This window comes from Ylistrum balloti, unplaced genomic scaffold (assembly GCF_031769215.1).
Source record: "Ylistrum balloti isolate Yb309-2 unplaced genomic scaffold, AGI_CSIRO_Ybal_v1 Utg370318, whole genome shotgun sequence".
NCBI classification, from domain to species: Eukaryota; Metazoa; Mollusca; class Bivalvia; order Pectinida; family Pectinidae; genus Ylistrum; species Ylistrum balloti.
The window spans coordinates 1-15,315 of NW_026782234.1; the positions used below are offsets into that span (position 1 = coordinate 1).

Sequence of the window (15,315 nt, forward strand, 5' to 3'; positions counted from 1 at the left end):
GTTATAATGACCAATCATGGTGTTATACAAGGAGGTCCAGTATGACTATAAGTAGCTATAATGACTCCACCTGGTGTTATACAAGGAGGTCCAGTATGACTATAAGTAGCTATAATGACTCCACCTGGTGTTATACAAGGAGGTCCAGTATGACTATAAGTAGCTATAATGACTCCACCTGGTGTTATACAAGGAGGTCCAGTATGACTATAAGTAGCTATAATGACCAATCATGGTGTTATACAAGGAGGTCCAGTATGACTATAAGTAGCTATTATGACTTCACCTAGTGTTACACAGGGAGGTCCAGTATGACTATAAGTAGCTATAATGACTCCACCTGGTGTTATAGAAGGAGGTCCAGTATGACTATAAGTAGTTATAATGACCAATCATGGTGTTATACAAGGAGGTCCAGTATGACTATAAGTAGTTATAATGACCAATCATGGTGTTATACAAGGAGGTCCAGTATGACTATAAGTAGTTATAATGACCAATCATGGTGTTATACAAGGAGGTCCAGTATGACTATAAGTAGTTATAATGACTGCAACTGGTGTTATACAAGGAGGTCCAGTATGACTATAAGTAGCTATAATGACTCCACCTGGTGTTATACAAGGAGGTCCAGTATGACTATAAGTAGCTATAATGACTCCACCTGGTGTTATACAAGGAGGTCCAGTATGACTATAAGTAGTTATAATGACCAATCATGGTGTTATACAAGGAGGTCCAGTATGACTATATGCAGTTATAATGACTCCAACTGGTGTTATACAAGGAGGTCCAGTATGACTATAAGTAGTTATAATGACTCCACCTGGTGTTATACAAGGAGGTCCAGTATGACTATAAGTAGCTATAATGACTCCACCTAGTGTTATACAAGGAGGTCCAGTATGACTGTAAGTAGCTATAATGACTCCACCTGGTGTTATACATACAAGGAGGTCCAGTATGACTATAAGTAGCTATAATGACCAATCATGGTGTTATACAAAGAGGTCCAGTATGACTATAAGTAGCTATAATGATCAATCATGGTGTTTTACAAGGAGGTCCAGTATGTCTATAAGTAGTTATAATGACCAATCATGGTGTTATACAGGGAGGTCCAGTATGACTAAAAGTAGTTATAATGACCAATTATGGTGTTATACAAGGAGGTCCAGTATGACTATAAGTAGTTATAATGACTCCACCTGGTGTTATACAAGGAGGTCCAGTATGACTATAAGTAGCTATAATGACTCCACCTGGTGTTATACAAGGAGGTCCAGTATGACTATAAGTAGCTATAATGACTCCACCTGGTGTTATACAAGGAGGTCCGGTATGACTATAAGTAGTTATAATGATCAATCATGGTGTTATACAAGGAGGTCCAGTATGACTATAAGTAGTTATAATGACTGCAACTGGTGTTATACAAGGAGGTCCAGTATGACTATAAGTAGTTATAATGACTCCACCTGGTGTTATACAAGGAGGTCCAGTATGACTATAAGTAGTTATAATGACTCCACCTGGTGTTATACAAGGAGGTCCAGTATGACTATAAGTAGCTATAATGACTCCACCTGGTGTTATACAAGGAGGTCCAGTATGACTATAAGTAGTTATAATGACCAATCATGGTGTTATACAAGGAGGTCCAGTATGACTATAAGTAGTTATAATGACCAATCATGGTGTTATACAAGGAGGTCCAGTATGACTATAAGTAGCTATAATGACTCCACCTGGAGTTATACAAGGAGGTCCAGTATGACTATAAGTAGTTAAAATGACGAATCATGGTGTTATACAAGGAGGTCCAGTATGACTATAAGTAGCTAAAATGACTCCACCTGGTGTTATACAGGGAGGTCCAGTATGACTATAAGTAGCAACAATGACTCCACCTGGTGTTATACAAGGAGGTCCAGTATGACTATTCGTTGCTATAATGACTCCACCTAGTGTTATACAAGGAGGTCCAGTATGACTATAAGTAGTTATAATGACCAATCATGGTGTTATACAAGGAGGTCCAGTATGACTATAAGTAGTTATAATGACTCCAACTGGTGTTATACAAGGAGGTCCAGTATGACTATAAGTAGTTATAATGACTCCACCTGGTGTTATACAAGGAGGTCCAGTATGACTATAAGTAGTTATAATGACTCCACCTGGTGTTATACAAGGAGGTCCAGTATGACTATAGTAGTAGCTATAATGACTCCACCTGGTGTTATACAAGGAGGTCCAGTATGACTATAAGTAGTTATAATGACTCATCATTTATGGTGTTATACAAGAAAAAATAATAGAGGTAGGCACCACCTTTAGTATGACTGCAGATATATAGTAGTTATTCATACGTTTAATCAATATCGTTTTCTCAATCTAACAACAAGAAAGACTCCTGTATTGATATACACATTCATGGCTCTAAAAGATAAACAGAGATTTACATTTTACATACGGGTTTTACGTCCATTATTACAGCTTTCGACCTTTTAACGGACGAAAGAGGACAATATTCATGTGAGAAGGTATACCAACTCAACTACTCAACCACGTGGGTTTTCACCGGTGATTTAGTTTCCTCCTACAGTATACAGTATACGTGAGCGTCGAAAGGAGTCGTGGGTTACCGATGCCGTGCGATTTAGCCAAGACATTATTTATCATACAAGCGATGCGCTGTTGCTGTATCCCAACTCATATCATGGACTTAATTATTATTAGTAAGTCCGTGATTTTTAGATAAATAAATTAATAGATAGGACGAGTCTGATTTAAAAAAAAAACTTAATTAAGTCTATGAATTCAATCAACTGACTCTTGCATGATAGATATTTGAGAAAGCCATGTTGGAATGGATACAGGATGTTGTTTGTATCAGCATGATTCATGATGTTAGAAACGATGGTGTGTTCCATGACTTTACTACAAATACATGTCAGAGAAATTGGTCTGTAATTTTCAGGATTAGATTTCTGTCCTTTTTTAGTATATTGGAGAAATATTTGCCAGTTTCCAATCAGTAGGGACTAGATCTGTAAACAAAGACTAGCTAAATAATAGAGATAGGATGGGGGCTACTTCATTAGCAAGTTCTTTCAGGACTTTTGGTTTGATGTCATCTGGTTCTACAGCCTTATACGGATTTAATCCTTTAAGGAGTTTTACTATACCATTTACATTAGTCTCAATATCAGGCATGGTTGGAAATCGATGGTCAGGAGGCATGCTACATCTGGAAATAAACTGTTGATCATTGAAACAGATTGAAACTGTGCATTAAGCACTTGTGCTTTGCCAACAGGATTATGTATGAGTTTAACCCTCTTGTTTCAATGGAGAGATGCCACCGTGATCCGATCGTTTGGCTTTTTGACCAGAAGCGTTTCATACCAGAGTATTGGTTATCAGAATGTGAGATATCAGGGTTTAGTATATCATCAATATGCTGCCAATAAGATGTACATAGTATCTTTTGGACAAGGTGTTTTATGCCTCTAAATTTTTATTTTAACGAGGAATCCACAGATTTTTTAGCTTTAACATAAAGCCTATCTTGTTTTCTTATGAGTTTTTTTTATCTCAGGGGTAACTGATGGTAGGTTAGTTTTGGACTTTATGATTTTCTGTGGGATATGTTCCTGGACAGTTTTCATAAGTTCACTTTTAAACTATTCCCACATTGAATTTGCATCCCACTCATTATTTGTTAACATATAGTTATAAACATCCCCCCAATATAATTTGATAGAATTCCAATTAGCATTTTTGTATAATGGGATTTTTTCTTGGTTTTTGAACAAGTGTTTTGGGTGCGAGAGTAAATTCAACAAAGATAATGTTATGGTCAGATATGCCAAGGATGATTTAAGTACGGGACACTTGATTAGGAGAATTTGTTATGACCATATCTAAGGTATTATCATTTCAGGTCAGTTCTTCAACGACTTGTGTTAGACCAGTGTTGTCCAATAAATTTGAAAAGTCATAGTGGATTTTGGTATGACAAGTTTTGGGTTTAAGAACTTTGGTCTTCCAGTCCCAGTCAGGAAGATTGAAGTCTCCACCTATTATAAGTGCTGCATTTCTCAATTTACATGACTCGTTTACCGAATCAATGAATGATTTAATGCTATATTCGTCAGGGGTCTTAGGATGGTGAAAAGAGCTGACGTAAAGAGTTTTACTCCCGACTATCTTAACCTTAGCCCATGCCATTTCACATGAGCTGGTGGGTGTAAGATCGTGTACCTCATCACTAATAAGTTCTTCTTTTATTGCAACGAGAACATCTCCGTCATCTTTTTTTTACCAGAAGCTTCTCAAATTCTTCGTCGAAATCTCAAGTCATATCTAATATGTCATACAATTAATGAACACGTTCACTTACTTGGTGCTGCGAGCACAATATGTAAGCACGTGGTACTGTTTTGGTTTTGTTCAACAACATATCCCACAATTCATTAGGTTAGTGTGTGCGCATGTGTAATAACCTTAATAACCGGAAAAGGTTACATAGGATGAATAGCTAAGATGCAAACATTATGTGATTTTGAAGGGCTTTCTATACCTTGGAGCTCGCCATTATGAAGGAGATGGTTGGGGGATGCTGCGTATGCTCCGACGAACGCGGATGGGCAGAAAACCCACTCGTTTATTGTGATGGAACTGGTTGTAATGTCGCCGTACACCAAGGTTTGTTGCCAATAAGCTAGCGATTTTCCCTCCACACGTGAAAAGGTTCGTCTCGGGGTGGGTTTGTGCATAATGAGAAAAATTTTACACGTTGGTTGCAAAAGAATTTTCATTTTATTTTCAGCTTGTTACGGTATTGTTCACGTGCCAACGGGACCTTGGTTCTGCAGGAAGTGCGAGTCTCAAGAACGGACGGCAAGAGTGGTAAGCAGCCATTTTGTAAGCAACCGGAAGCACGTTTCACTACTTTCGAGTTTCGGTTTGTCTTGTCCTAGCAATAAAGGTCCACATTCAAAACAACGATACAATCAGTGTTCTGGTGTGAATGGTTCCATCCTTTTCATCTTATAATTCATTTATTTGATAATAGCCGACGACCATCCAATTTTTACAAGTCAGTTCAGTGTTCATTTCCAGTGTCTACTCCTATAATGATAATCAGATAACATAGGCAGATTGTCGGCCGATTTATTATCTGATGTAATTGTATCGATTGTGGCATCTTTTTTCCTGAGCACTGTGTCTTCGATGCTTGTTGAAAGACTCAGTTATATCTTTTCAGAGCTTAAACTTTGATGGCAACTGTATGTACTTACAATTTAGGTATTACAGTAATTACCCAAATTAAGTGTTCCAATCTTCATCACATAGTATATACTCCATCTTCATTCCATCACTTAGTTAACCTGGATTTCAAACATGTCAGTTTCGGTCAATGTAAAATACAAATCAAGTCAAGTAAATATGTTTATATGTTAAAAAAATTCTGACCTTTGAAAACTTGGCAGCATCGGGTAAATAGCCTTTAAGAAGTTAGAGGTTACAAAGTGCTTGTCATAAGTTTCTTGCTGTGTCAACCTCTTAGCCTATATACTTGTAGTATATATTTGAAGGTGTCCCAAGATAGAATGGTAACATGCAGCTTGCAAGTGCTGCTTCATGATAGAAGATTTGTAAAAAGATAATGACACTGCACATCAGCTAATATGAGGTGCTGAAATAATATATCATTACAAAATCCATCCATACCTTATAAAGCACTCAATAGATCACATTGATTAGTCATGGTTATTAAATGTAAAAAAAAAAAAAAAAAAAAACGATTGCAGAATATTCTTGGTTTAATGATAAATAAAGATTGTTTCCTTTCTATAATTCTAGGTTTTGTCCCTGACACAATAAGAATTGGTCAAAATTTTAACAAAATGAAGTCAAGGGATGTATATGTCCATTCATCATAAATCAAAAACCATGTCCCTGGCTAGGTCAACTAAACTATTGTAAGCTGCACTTTGCACATGGTTGTCTTAAAATATTGGTTGGATACATGATGTATGCAAATAATTTGAATATGTCCATTTTTTATCTAGCAGGTTAGCAACAGAAATAGTGCTCCAGAACCATCAGTAAGTTTACTGGCGACCATATACTCTGCCTGGTCTACTCATGTTCTTTATCAGAGATTTTTGAAAAGCATATGTTTGAAAATTCAACAACTGTATGTTAAAAAAGTCTTTGCTACTTCAACAGATAGACTGTTTAGAACTTTGAACAAATAAAATTAGCGAGGATTTCCCAGAATCAGTTATGTCACGAAAACCTCTGATGATTGATACATGTGTCACAAATAAACATATCTGCAAATTGAAATTCTACTTGTGATTTATGTGTTTAAATGCACCATGCATACTTGAGATGCTGATGATTATGATTTCAGTATTAATTTTGAACACCTGTTGCTGGCCTGCCAGTACCTATAAATCTTTTTGATTGTGACCTACTAAATTTTGTTGTACAACAGTTAATTTTATTTCGACTTCAAAAATACTGGTTCAAGAATGGAATTAAGTTATTTGTTAAGATATGACTAAAATGTTCCTATTACAAGCAAAGTGTAGAGGAAACTCTTTATCCATTCACAATATGTCATTGTTAAATTATTTGAAAGTACCAATAACTTGCATTTTAAACCATTTCTTGGAAAAAATAGCTAGCTAAATTGTTCAATATGGAAGATGAAACAAACACATGGGATAAACATCTTCAATTTTAGAAGTCAACTTATTATAAATACATACAATATAATGTTTTGTAAAGTTGCCAGTATGTATTCATGTACATTAGTTATTCATACGAACATCACAGGTTTTTAAAACTTGAATTGGTGGCCATTGTCATGTGATCATTTGTAAATAGTTGGTATATGTGACATTATTGTAGACTAAGTTAGCTATCCTTGAAACAACATTAAATGCATGCTGTAGGCAGTGCACTGAAGAACTGCCTAGAGATTCATTGCATGTGTAATAAGCAATAGTCAATTCTGGTACTGGTTATTATAGGGATGATGAAGAACTGAGATGGGCATTAGATATAGTTTCTAAACATTTTAGACAGTTCCTAATTATTTCAAACCGAAGATCATGATTTGAAACACAGAAAGTATGTAGAGTCAAGTATAACATAACATGCCTGGCATGACAATTTCTTTTTTAAAAATTGTGAATATTTGTAACTTGCTAGCAATCTTCTAAGTTGCATCATTTAGTTCATGAAATATGTGATAATGTGTGCATGGATTTCTATGTACAGTGTCATACATTAGAGTTGCACAAAATTATGAGTTACTGGCATACCTGTATTGGGATATATATGTTGTTATGTTTAGAAAATAGATATTGTTTGATAATGCAATAGATCAATGACAGTATTCCAGCTAGAATGGGATACAAATGGGCTGTCAATGTTTACTTAATTTTGATGATAAAATGCTTCATATTAGTTTGTTTACCATGTATAGTGTAGCAAAAGCAGAAGTGGATGTTGGTTAGCGAAATTCTCAATTTTCTGTTGAGCATATCTTAATGCATCTAAAAAAAAGAAACAAAAAGATACATAAAAATTTGAAACTTACCGTATATTGTAGTATATAGATGAAACTCCATGAAATATCCATCACTATTATGAATACATGTATACTTTATAACTAATAGTACCTTAGGGTGAAAGCAGGCTTCATGTTGTTATCTAGATATTGCCCTTGTTTAGGATGTCTATGCTATGTATGGAACATAACAGACAAAATGTATCCATGCCTAGTAGTAAGCCCATGTCTGGTAATAAGCCCACCCATGTGACATATATTGCACATGAAGATTCAGTAGAAATGATAACATGTACTACAGATATATGTAGTAGTACAGGTACAGGTAGCCCACTTTAAGTCAAAGCTTATGTGTAGCTCTCCTGGGCTTATTTCATCACATTTTATATTACAATAATGTACTTAGTCAAAAAAGTGTTGTGAGTAAACTATATTGTATATCTGCTTTCAAAAGTAAGCAATTATTTAGTATAAACAGTGTTTGGATCACTGATATAAGAAATCACAAGATTCATATTTAAAATGTTGTTTAGCTGTGAAATAGATTACAAATTATTTTATTATGTCATTATTAATGAACGCTAAATTAATCCTGTCTTAGAAAAGATCACATGACTGGTGCCGTGATCTGTGACTTTAATAAGACCACACCCACGCGAACCCTGCTAGGCTTGTTCTAATATAGCAATGTTGTGTTATATCTGTGTAGTTAGACAAATTGATGTGAATTCTTTTTTTGTTGTAGAGATGTGAACTTTGCCCGCAGAAGGACGGAGCCCTGAAGAGAACTGACACTGGTGGTGTGTTTATATAAAAAATTTTAGGATTCAATTTTTTTTTCAGTTATTTGTGCTTTATGTCACAGGAAATGGTAGTATTTGTCAAGTGGTATGATTTCCCCTCTGAATATAAATTAATTCTTTTTCAAGAAAATACTGAAAAAAAACCCCTGAAAAGTTCCCCAATATAAACATGAGGAAAGTTCCTGCACATAGGAAAAAATCTTCCTGAGTGTCATATACTTTCACCAGTTCTCATTTTGAATTTTGAACTAAAGGGCTGTCAGAAATTTCTCCATTTCTCAAGCTAGGCCAAAAATTCCCCCTTTTCCACAATATGTATTCCCCATATTCTAGATTAATCTGTGGCAATAATATCATGCTGACATGCATTATCTAGCTATGTTTAAATTTTTATGTTGTAGCAGTAAGTAAGAGGATACATTTTATTATACCAAGAAAATAAATATATCCATTCTCTTCCATCTAAATCTCTAGATTTTTTAAAGCTTTCTGTTCCTTAGCCACTGCTAGTCATGTTGATAAATGTCAAAGAATGTTATGTATGCTTATTGATCATGATCTCTACATTTTGCCGTGGTTATTACAGTGAGCTGGTGCCATGTTGTTTGTGCACTGTTTGTACCTGAAGCCTGGTTTGCCAATGTGCAGACCATGGAGCCAATCGTGCTCAAGAATGTTCCACCAGAGAGGTTTCACAAGGTAAACTTATAGAGTTCTTACCAGAGGTTTTATAGGTAGATTTATAGAGGTTCCACCAGAGAGATTTTACACGCATGTAGATTTATAGTGGTCCTACCAGAGAGGTTCCAAAAGGTAGATTTATAGACGTCCTACCAGAGAGGTTCCAAAAGGTAGATTTATAGAGGTCCTACCAGAGAGGTTTCACAAAATAAATTTATAGATGTCTTACCAGAGAGATTTTACAGGTAGATTTAGAGGTTCCACCAGAGAGATTTTACACACATGTAGATTTATAGAGGTCCAACCAGAGAGATTCTACACACAGGTAGATTTATAGTGGTCCTACCAGCAAGGTTCTACAAGGTAGAATTATAGAGGTCTTACCAGAGAGATTTTACAGGTAGATTTATAGAGGTCTTACCAGAGAGATTTTACAGGTAGATTTATAGAGGTTCCACCAGAGAGATTTTACAGGTAGATTTATAGAGGTTCCACCAGAGAGATTTTACAGGTAGATTTATAGAGGTCCTACCAGAGAGATTTTATAGGTAGATTTATAGTGGTCCTACCAGAGAGATTTTATAGGTAGATTTATAGTGGTCCTACCAGAGAGATTTTACAGGTAGATTTATAGTGGTCCTACCAGAGAGATTTTACAGGTAGATTTATATTGGTCCTACCAGCAAGGTTCTACAAGGTAGAATTATAGCGGTCCTACCAGAGAGATTTTACAGGTAGATTTATAGAGGTCCTACCAGAGAGATTTTACAGGTAGATTTATAGAGGTCCTACCAGAGAGATTTTATAGGTAGATTTATAGTGATCCTACCAGAGAGATTTTACAGGTAGATTTATAGAGGTCCTACCAGAGAGATTTTATAGGTAGATTTATAGAGGTCCTACCAGAGAGATTTTATAGGTAGATTTATAGTGATCCTACCAGAGAGATTTTACAGGTAGATTTATAGTGGTCCTACCAGAGAGATTTTACAGGTAGATTTATTGATGTCCTGCCAGAGAGATTTTATAGGTAGAATTATTTAAGTCATACTAAAAGGTTCTACATAGAGCTTCTGAAAATAGAAAGATTCCAAAGATAAATTTAAAGGTGCCGTAGAGATGCGACCAGAGGAGGCTTAACAAGATAAAAAGGTTTCAGATCAAATTCATAAGATTCAACATTAATTGATATAGATATAGGTGAAATTCATACAGATCATTCTAAGTGATATATCCTTAGTTTCTTTATGCCTGAATAAAGCCGTAAGATTTCATGTTAGGAATGAAGGAAAGAAAAAGCATTTCCAAAGTAAAGCTTTCTGAAGGGTTTGTAATCTGCTTTTACAATGCTAATATATTGTATCATCAGATGGTGGGGTATTCAAATCGCCCTGCGTCCGTGGTCCGTCAGTCCGTCCGTAAACAATTCTTGTTACCGCTATTTCTGGGAAAGTACTGGATGGATCTTTCTCAAATTTCATATGCAGTTTCCCCTTGGTCCCGAGTTGTGCATTGTACCTTTTTTGGACTGATTCAAATTCAAGATGGCCGACAGGCAGCCATCTTGGATTTTGGAAGTAAAAGTTTGTTATCGCTATTTCTTGGAAAGCACTGGATGGATCTTTCTCAAATTTCATATGCAGGTTCCCCTTGGTCCCTGGTTGTGCATTGTACCTTTTTTGGACTGATTCAAATTCAAGATGGCCGACAGGCAGCCATCTTGGATTTTGGAAGTAAAAGTTTGTTACCGCTATTTCTGGGAAAGTACTGGATGGATCTTTCTCAAATTTCATATGCAGGTTCCCCTTGGTCCCTAGTTGTGCACTGTACCTTTTTTGGACTGATTCAAATTCAAGATGGCTGACAGGCGGCAATCTTGGATTTTGGAAGTAAAAGTTTGTTATCGCTATTTTCTTGGCAAGAGCGGGATAGATATTTCTCAAATTTCATATGCAGGTTCCCCTTGGTCCCAAGTTGTGCATTGTACCTTTTTGGACTGATCTGATATCAAGATGGCTGACAGGCATTTTGAGATTTTGAGAGTAAAATCTTGTTACCGCTATTTCTGAGGAAGTACTGGATGGATACTTCTGATATTTCATAGGTATTGGTTTCCCTTGGTCCCTAGTTGTGCATTGTACTTTTTTTTCACTGATTTGAAATCAAGTTGGCCCACAGGCAGCCATCTTGGATGTCGACAGTAATACAGCACAAGCATTTTTTCTTCGATATTCTATCATATTGATTCAAGACCATGTCCATTATCCACCTGTAACTGACTGCTATCTAATAATACTTTTGCAAATGATATTTGCTAATAGGTGCTTAATAAAAATGTCTTGTGCCATTATTGAGTACAATTAATGAAGACCAGTTCATGAACATTTACAACATCTGTAACAAAAAAAAAAAAAAAAAACAAATCTTCAAGAACTGAAAACAGATCCTCAAATGGTGGGTGCCAAGATCTCTCTGGTTTTAACATATGGTAATAGAGAAGATAAATCTTGAGTCTGACAACATAATAAACCTTCTATAGTGTTATGGAAACTCACAATAAATCTTGAGGTTTGTATGATGGTTCATTTTTCCTTGCAGACTTGCTACATTTGTGAGGAACACGAACGCAGCAGTAAGGCTACCCAGGGTGCTTGTATGCAGTGTAACAAGAACGGTTGTAAACAGAACTTCCATGTTACCTGGTTAGTCATATTGGCTTTCTTACCTACCCCTATTTTTTTGTCAGATAATTCATTTAGGAGTGAAAGATGATCATTATTGAATACAACACATTTTCACCCAGCAGTTATTTTTTTACATAGTTACCCATGTTTGTCTCATCCCATTCCCCATCCTGTCCCCAAATTTTTGTCATCACTCTCCTTTTGATGATGGTTTAACAATGTACTCTAGACAAGTTCATGAAGGTTCCAAGGTCAAGATCAGTTACAGTTTTTCATGAAAATCTGCCTGACATTTGTATCACTTTACATGGAAGTAGAGGTATTTATAACATTGAGCGTTCTTTATCCTCTGTATCACAAAAAATAAAAGAGACATATAGGTTTGTCTGTTCGTCCTGTCTTGTTTTCCATGTGATAAGATTGAAATAAGATTTAATTCACACCTTATTTTATCAGCAGAGGTTTCACATTGGGATTCATATTTGGGATTATTGACTGTTGAACAAAGATTTGTCATTATCGGCTCATAATAAAGAAACAGAGACACTAGTTGAGATGTATATGGCAAAGTAGACTTTATATAACTCTGTTATATTGGGTGTTCCAGTGCTCAGGCTCATGGGTTGCTGTGTGAAGAAGCTGGTAACTATGGTGACAATGTCAAGTATTGTGGATACTGTGCTTATCACTACAAAAAATTGGTATGTTTAGGCTTTTTCCATTGACTTAGAGAGACAAGCACACCTATTTATGTAACACAAACATAATTACGATTTTATCCAAATTAGAAAAAAATAATTAAAACTATTGACAAATAATTACTGCTAACTTCCCAAGTGTGCTGTGGGGAAGAGGGTACAACATCACAACGACCAAAGTTCATCTGAGTTTAAAGATTTATTGGAAAAAAAATGTTTTCCTACTGTACCCTTTTTTAGGGATATCTCTAAAGAATTCAAGCAAATTTCAGACAAGGTTTATTTTACATTTCTATTTTTTTTTCATTCTTTTTAAATTTTAACAGAAGAAAGATGCCAATATCAAAATCATCCCTGCATTCAAGCCAATACCAGCAGACAATGCTACGCCTGACAATTCACCAGAGAAAAATCTCAATTCTAACAAGAACTTCAAAGTAGGTATATCAATAGTATTTCCTGTATACATATCTTAGCTTTATATAGAAACAATTTCACATCAGTCTAAATGATATAGCCTTATTGGTATAGAGATACATGTTATTTGAACTTGTGAAAATTCTTTCGTGAAAATGTTTGCTATGGGGTTGTATGTAACTGCAGTTTTCAAAGGCTGCTCAGTTTTAATGCTTTCAGAAACAGTTGCTAAACATGAAAAGGATCAAAATTCTTGTTAAATCATTATGCAATTGTGTCTTGCAGAAAGGAAATAAGGCTGAGGCTAAGTATACATCTTCAGAATTGTTCGCCCAGCAACGGGAGTCACGTTCACAAATCCCAAGTTCTTACCCAACTGCACCACCAGTTGGTGCTGAAGTACTCAAGGAACGGGAAACTAGTACACCTCCACTGTCACACAGTAGTGGTATAGGTACTTCAGACTCGTCTGCAGTAAGTTCCACAGAATCACCATCTATGGATGAACAAGATTCTGCAATCACAGATCTCGCTCACAATGTTGATCCAAAACTTCCCCTGGTTGCAGAACCAAAATTTATGGCTCCAAATTCCAATGACTCTAGTATGATGGGTTCAACAAGTGCAGCAACAAGTTCCTTAGGAGCTCCAGCTACTTCATTCTCAGGAGTTCTAGAGAACTTTGTGAGTGGAGGGGCGTCAGTGTCAAGGCAACATTCCCTGGACGATTCGATGACTGAAGAAGATGATGATTCTGATGTCATGGATGGCAAACGATCAAGATCAAGGTATATATGTAAACTGGAATCAAGGATAAGATCACTTTAGGTTATGTGAACTTTCTTCTACAATACTTATTGATCTATCTACAATTTATTTTCATGAGTCCTTTTCAGCTTTGTTGCTAAAAACAGTAGATTTTTTATGTAAATTCAAATATTGCCAGAAATTCTTGGAGTCCCATCAAAATTCTGGTACAGGACTTAGGACTCGCATGTAGATTTAACGCTGAATGCTCTGTGTACATTATGCTTTATAAGTAAGATTAAAACTTGATCAATATTTGATGGATGAACGCTTGCTGAGTTGGTATACCAACAACATGGTGGTATGTGCACAGTCTTGGAAAGTTTTTACATTCGTGCCTTGAAAAATCCTTCAAACGAAATATATTATAATGTTCAATTAGTCATAAATGTGGTAGATTTATCAATATTGCATTTAAAGAAATAGGTATGAATGATTTTGCTGAACCTTTTGCTATCGTCAATTTTAAATCTTAATCTCTTTTAACATTTTTGTTTCAGTCATTAATTGAATAAATATATGATAAAAAGATGCATGTTAAAAACATTTTTTATATCAGCATGTCAGTTGTAGTGATTCTAAGATTCCAGTCTATAAATTGAAATGAGATCAAGTATATATTGTACATTGTGCATGAAACAGAAAGACATGAAATTTAGCAAAATAATATTTAAAGGACAGGTATACCAGTATATTGGCATTCTATCGTCAGTTCACTTTGGTTCCATGTATCACATGCTAAAACTTAATTCCACAGGTCCCAAGAAAAAGGAGATAAAAAAGTGAAAAGATTAAAACCAGGACAGGGTTCATCAGGTTCGAAAAAGGTCAAATCAGGGTCACAAAATGTGAAGGAATCTTCACCTCCTGGAACAAAAAAGGCCAAATGGAAAGGTGACGGAACCATCAGCAGCACTGTAGCTGGACTGGCAGGGTATGTAGATCAGGGACAGCCGATAGTACTGAAGCTGGACTGGCAGGGTATGTAGATCAGGGACAGCCGATAGTACTGTAGCTGGACTGGCAGGGTATGTAGATCAGGGACAGCCGATAGTACTGTAGCTGGACTGGCAGGGTATGTAGATCAGGGACAGCCGATAGTACTGTAGCTGGACTCGCAGGGTATATAGATCAGGGACAGCCTATAGTACTGTAGCTGGACTGACAGGGTATGTAGATCAGGGACAGCCAATAGTACTGTAGGTGTACTGTCAGATTATGTAGGTCAAGGACAGTCAGTGGTACTGTAGTTGTACTGTCAGAGTATGTAGGTCAAGGACAGTCCGGGGTACTGTAGTTGTACTGTCAGAGTATGTAGGTCAAGGACAGTCAGTGATACTGTAGGTGTGCTGTCAGGGTATGTAGCTCAGGGACAGTCAGTGATACTGTAGGTGTACTGTCAGAGTATGTAAGTTAAGGACAGTCAGTGGTACTGTAGGTGTACTGTCAGAGTATGTAGGTCAAGGACAGTCAGTGATACTGTAGCTGGACTGGCAGGGTATGTAGATCAGGGACAGCCGATAGTACTGTAGCTGGACTGGCCGGGTATGTAGATCAGGGACAGCCGATAGTACTGTAGCTGGACTGGCAGGGTATGTAGATCAGGGAGAGCCGATAGTACTGTAGCT

At 36.3% G+C, this 15,315-nt stretch overlaps 1 protein-coding gene across 1 annotated transcript in view; it reads left to right on the plus strand.

The window, feature by feature from the left end:
- The first annotated feature begins 4,601 nt into the window (after nt 1-4,601).
- Nucleotides 4,602-15,315, plus strand: part of LOC132553329 (protein AF-10-like) — a 40,465-nt gene continuing 29,751 nt past the window's right edge. Inside the window, exons 1-9 of the mRNA XM_060217564.1 lie at nt 4,602-4,713; nt 4,838-4,917; nt 8,343-8,397; nt 8,987-9,099; nt 11,680-11,783; nt 12,373-12,466; nt 12,790-12,900; nt 13,166-13,668; nt 14,445-14,621. Of these exons, the coding sequence (XP_060073547.1) occupies nt 4,605-4,713; nt 4,838-4,917; nt 8,343-8,397; nt 8,987-9,099; nt 11,680-11,783; nt 12,373-12,466; nt 12,790-12,900; nt 13,166-13,668; nt 14,445-14,621 (1,346 nt within the window). The 5' untranslated portion in view covers nt 4,602-4,604. The remainder of the gene's footprint in view (nt 4,714-4,837; nt 4,918-8,342; nt 8,398-8,986; nt 9,100-11,679; nt 11,784-12,372; nt 12,467-12,789; nt 12,901-13,165; nt 13,669-14,444; nt 14,622-15,315) is intronic.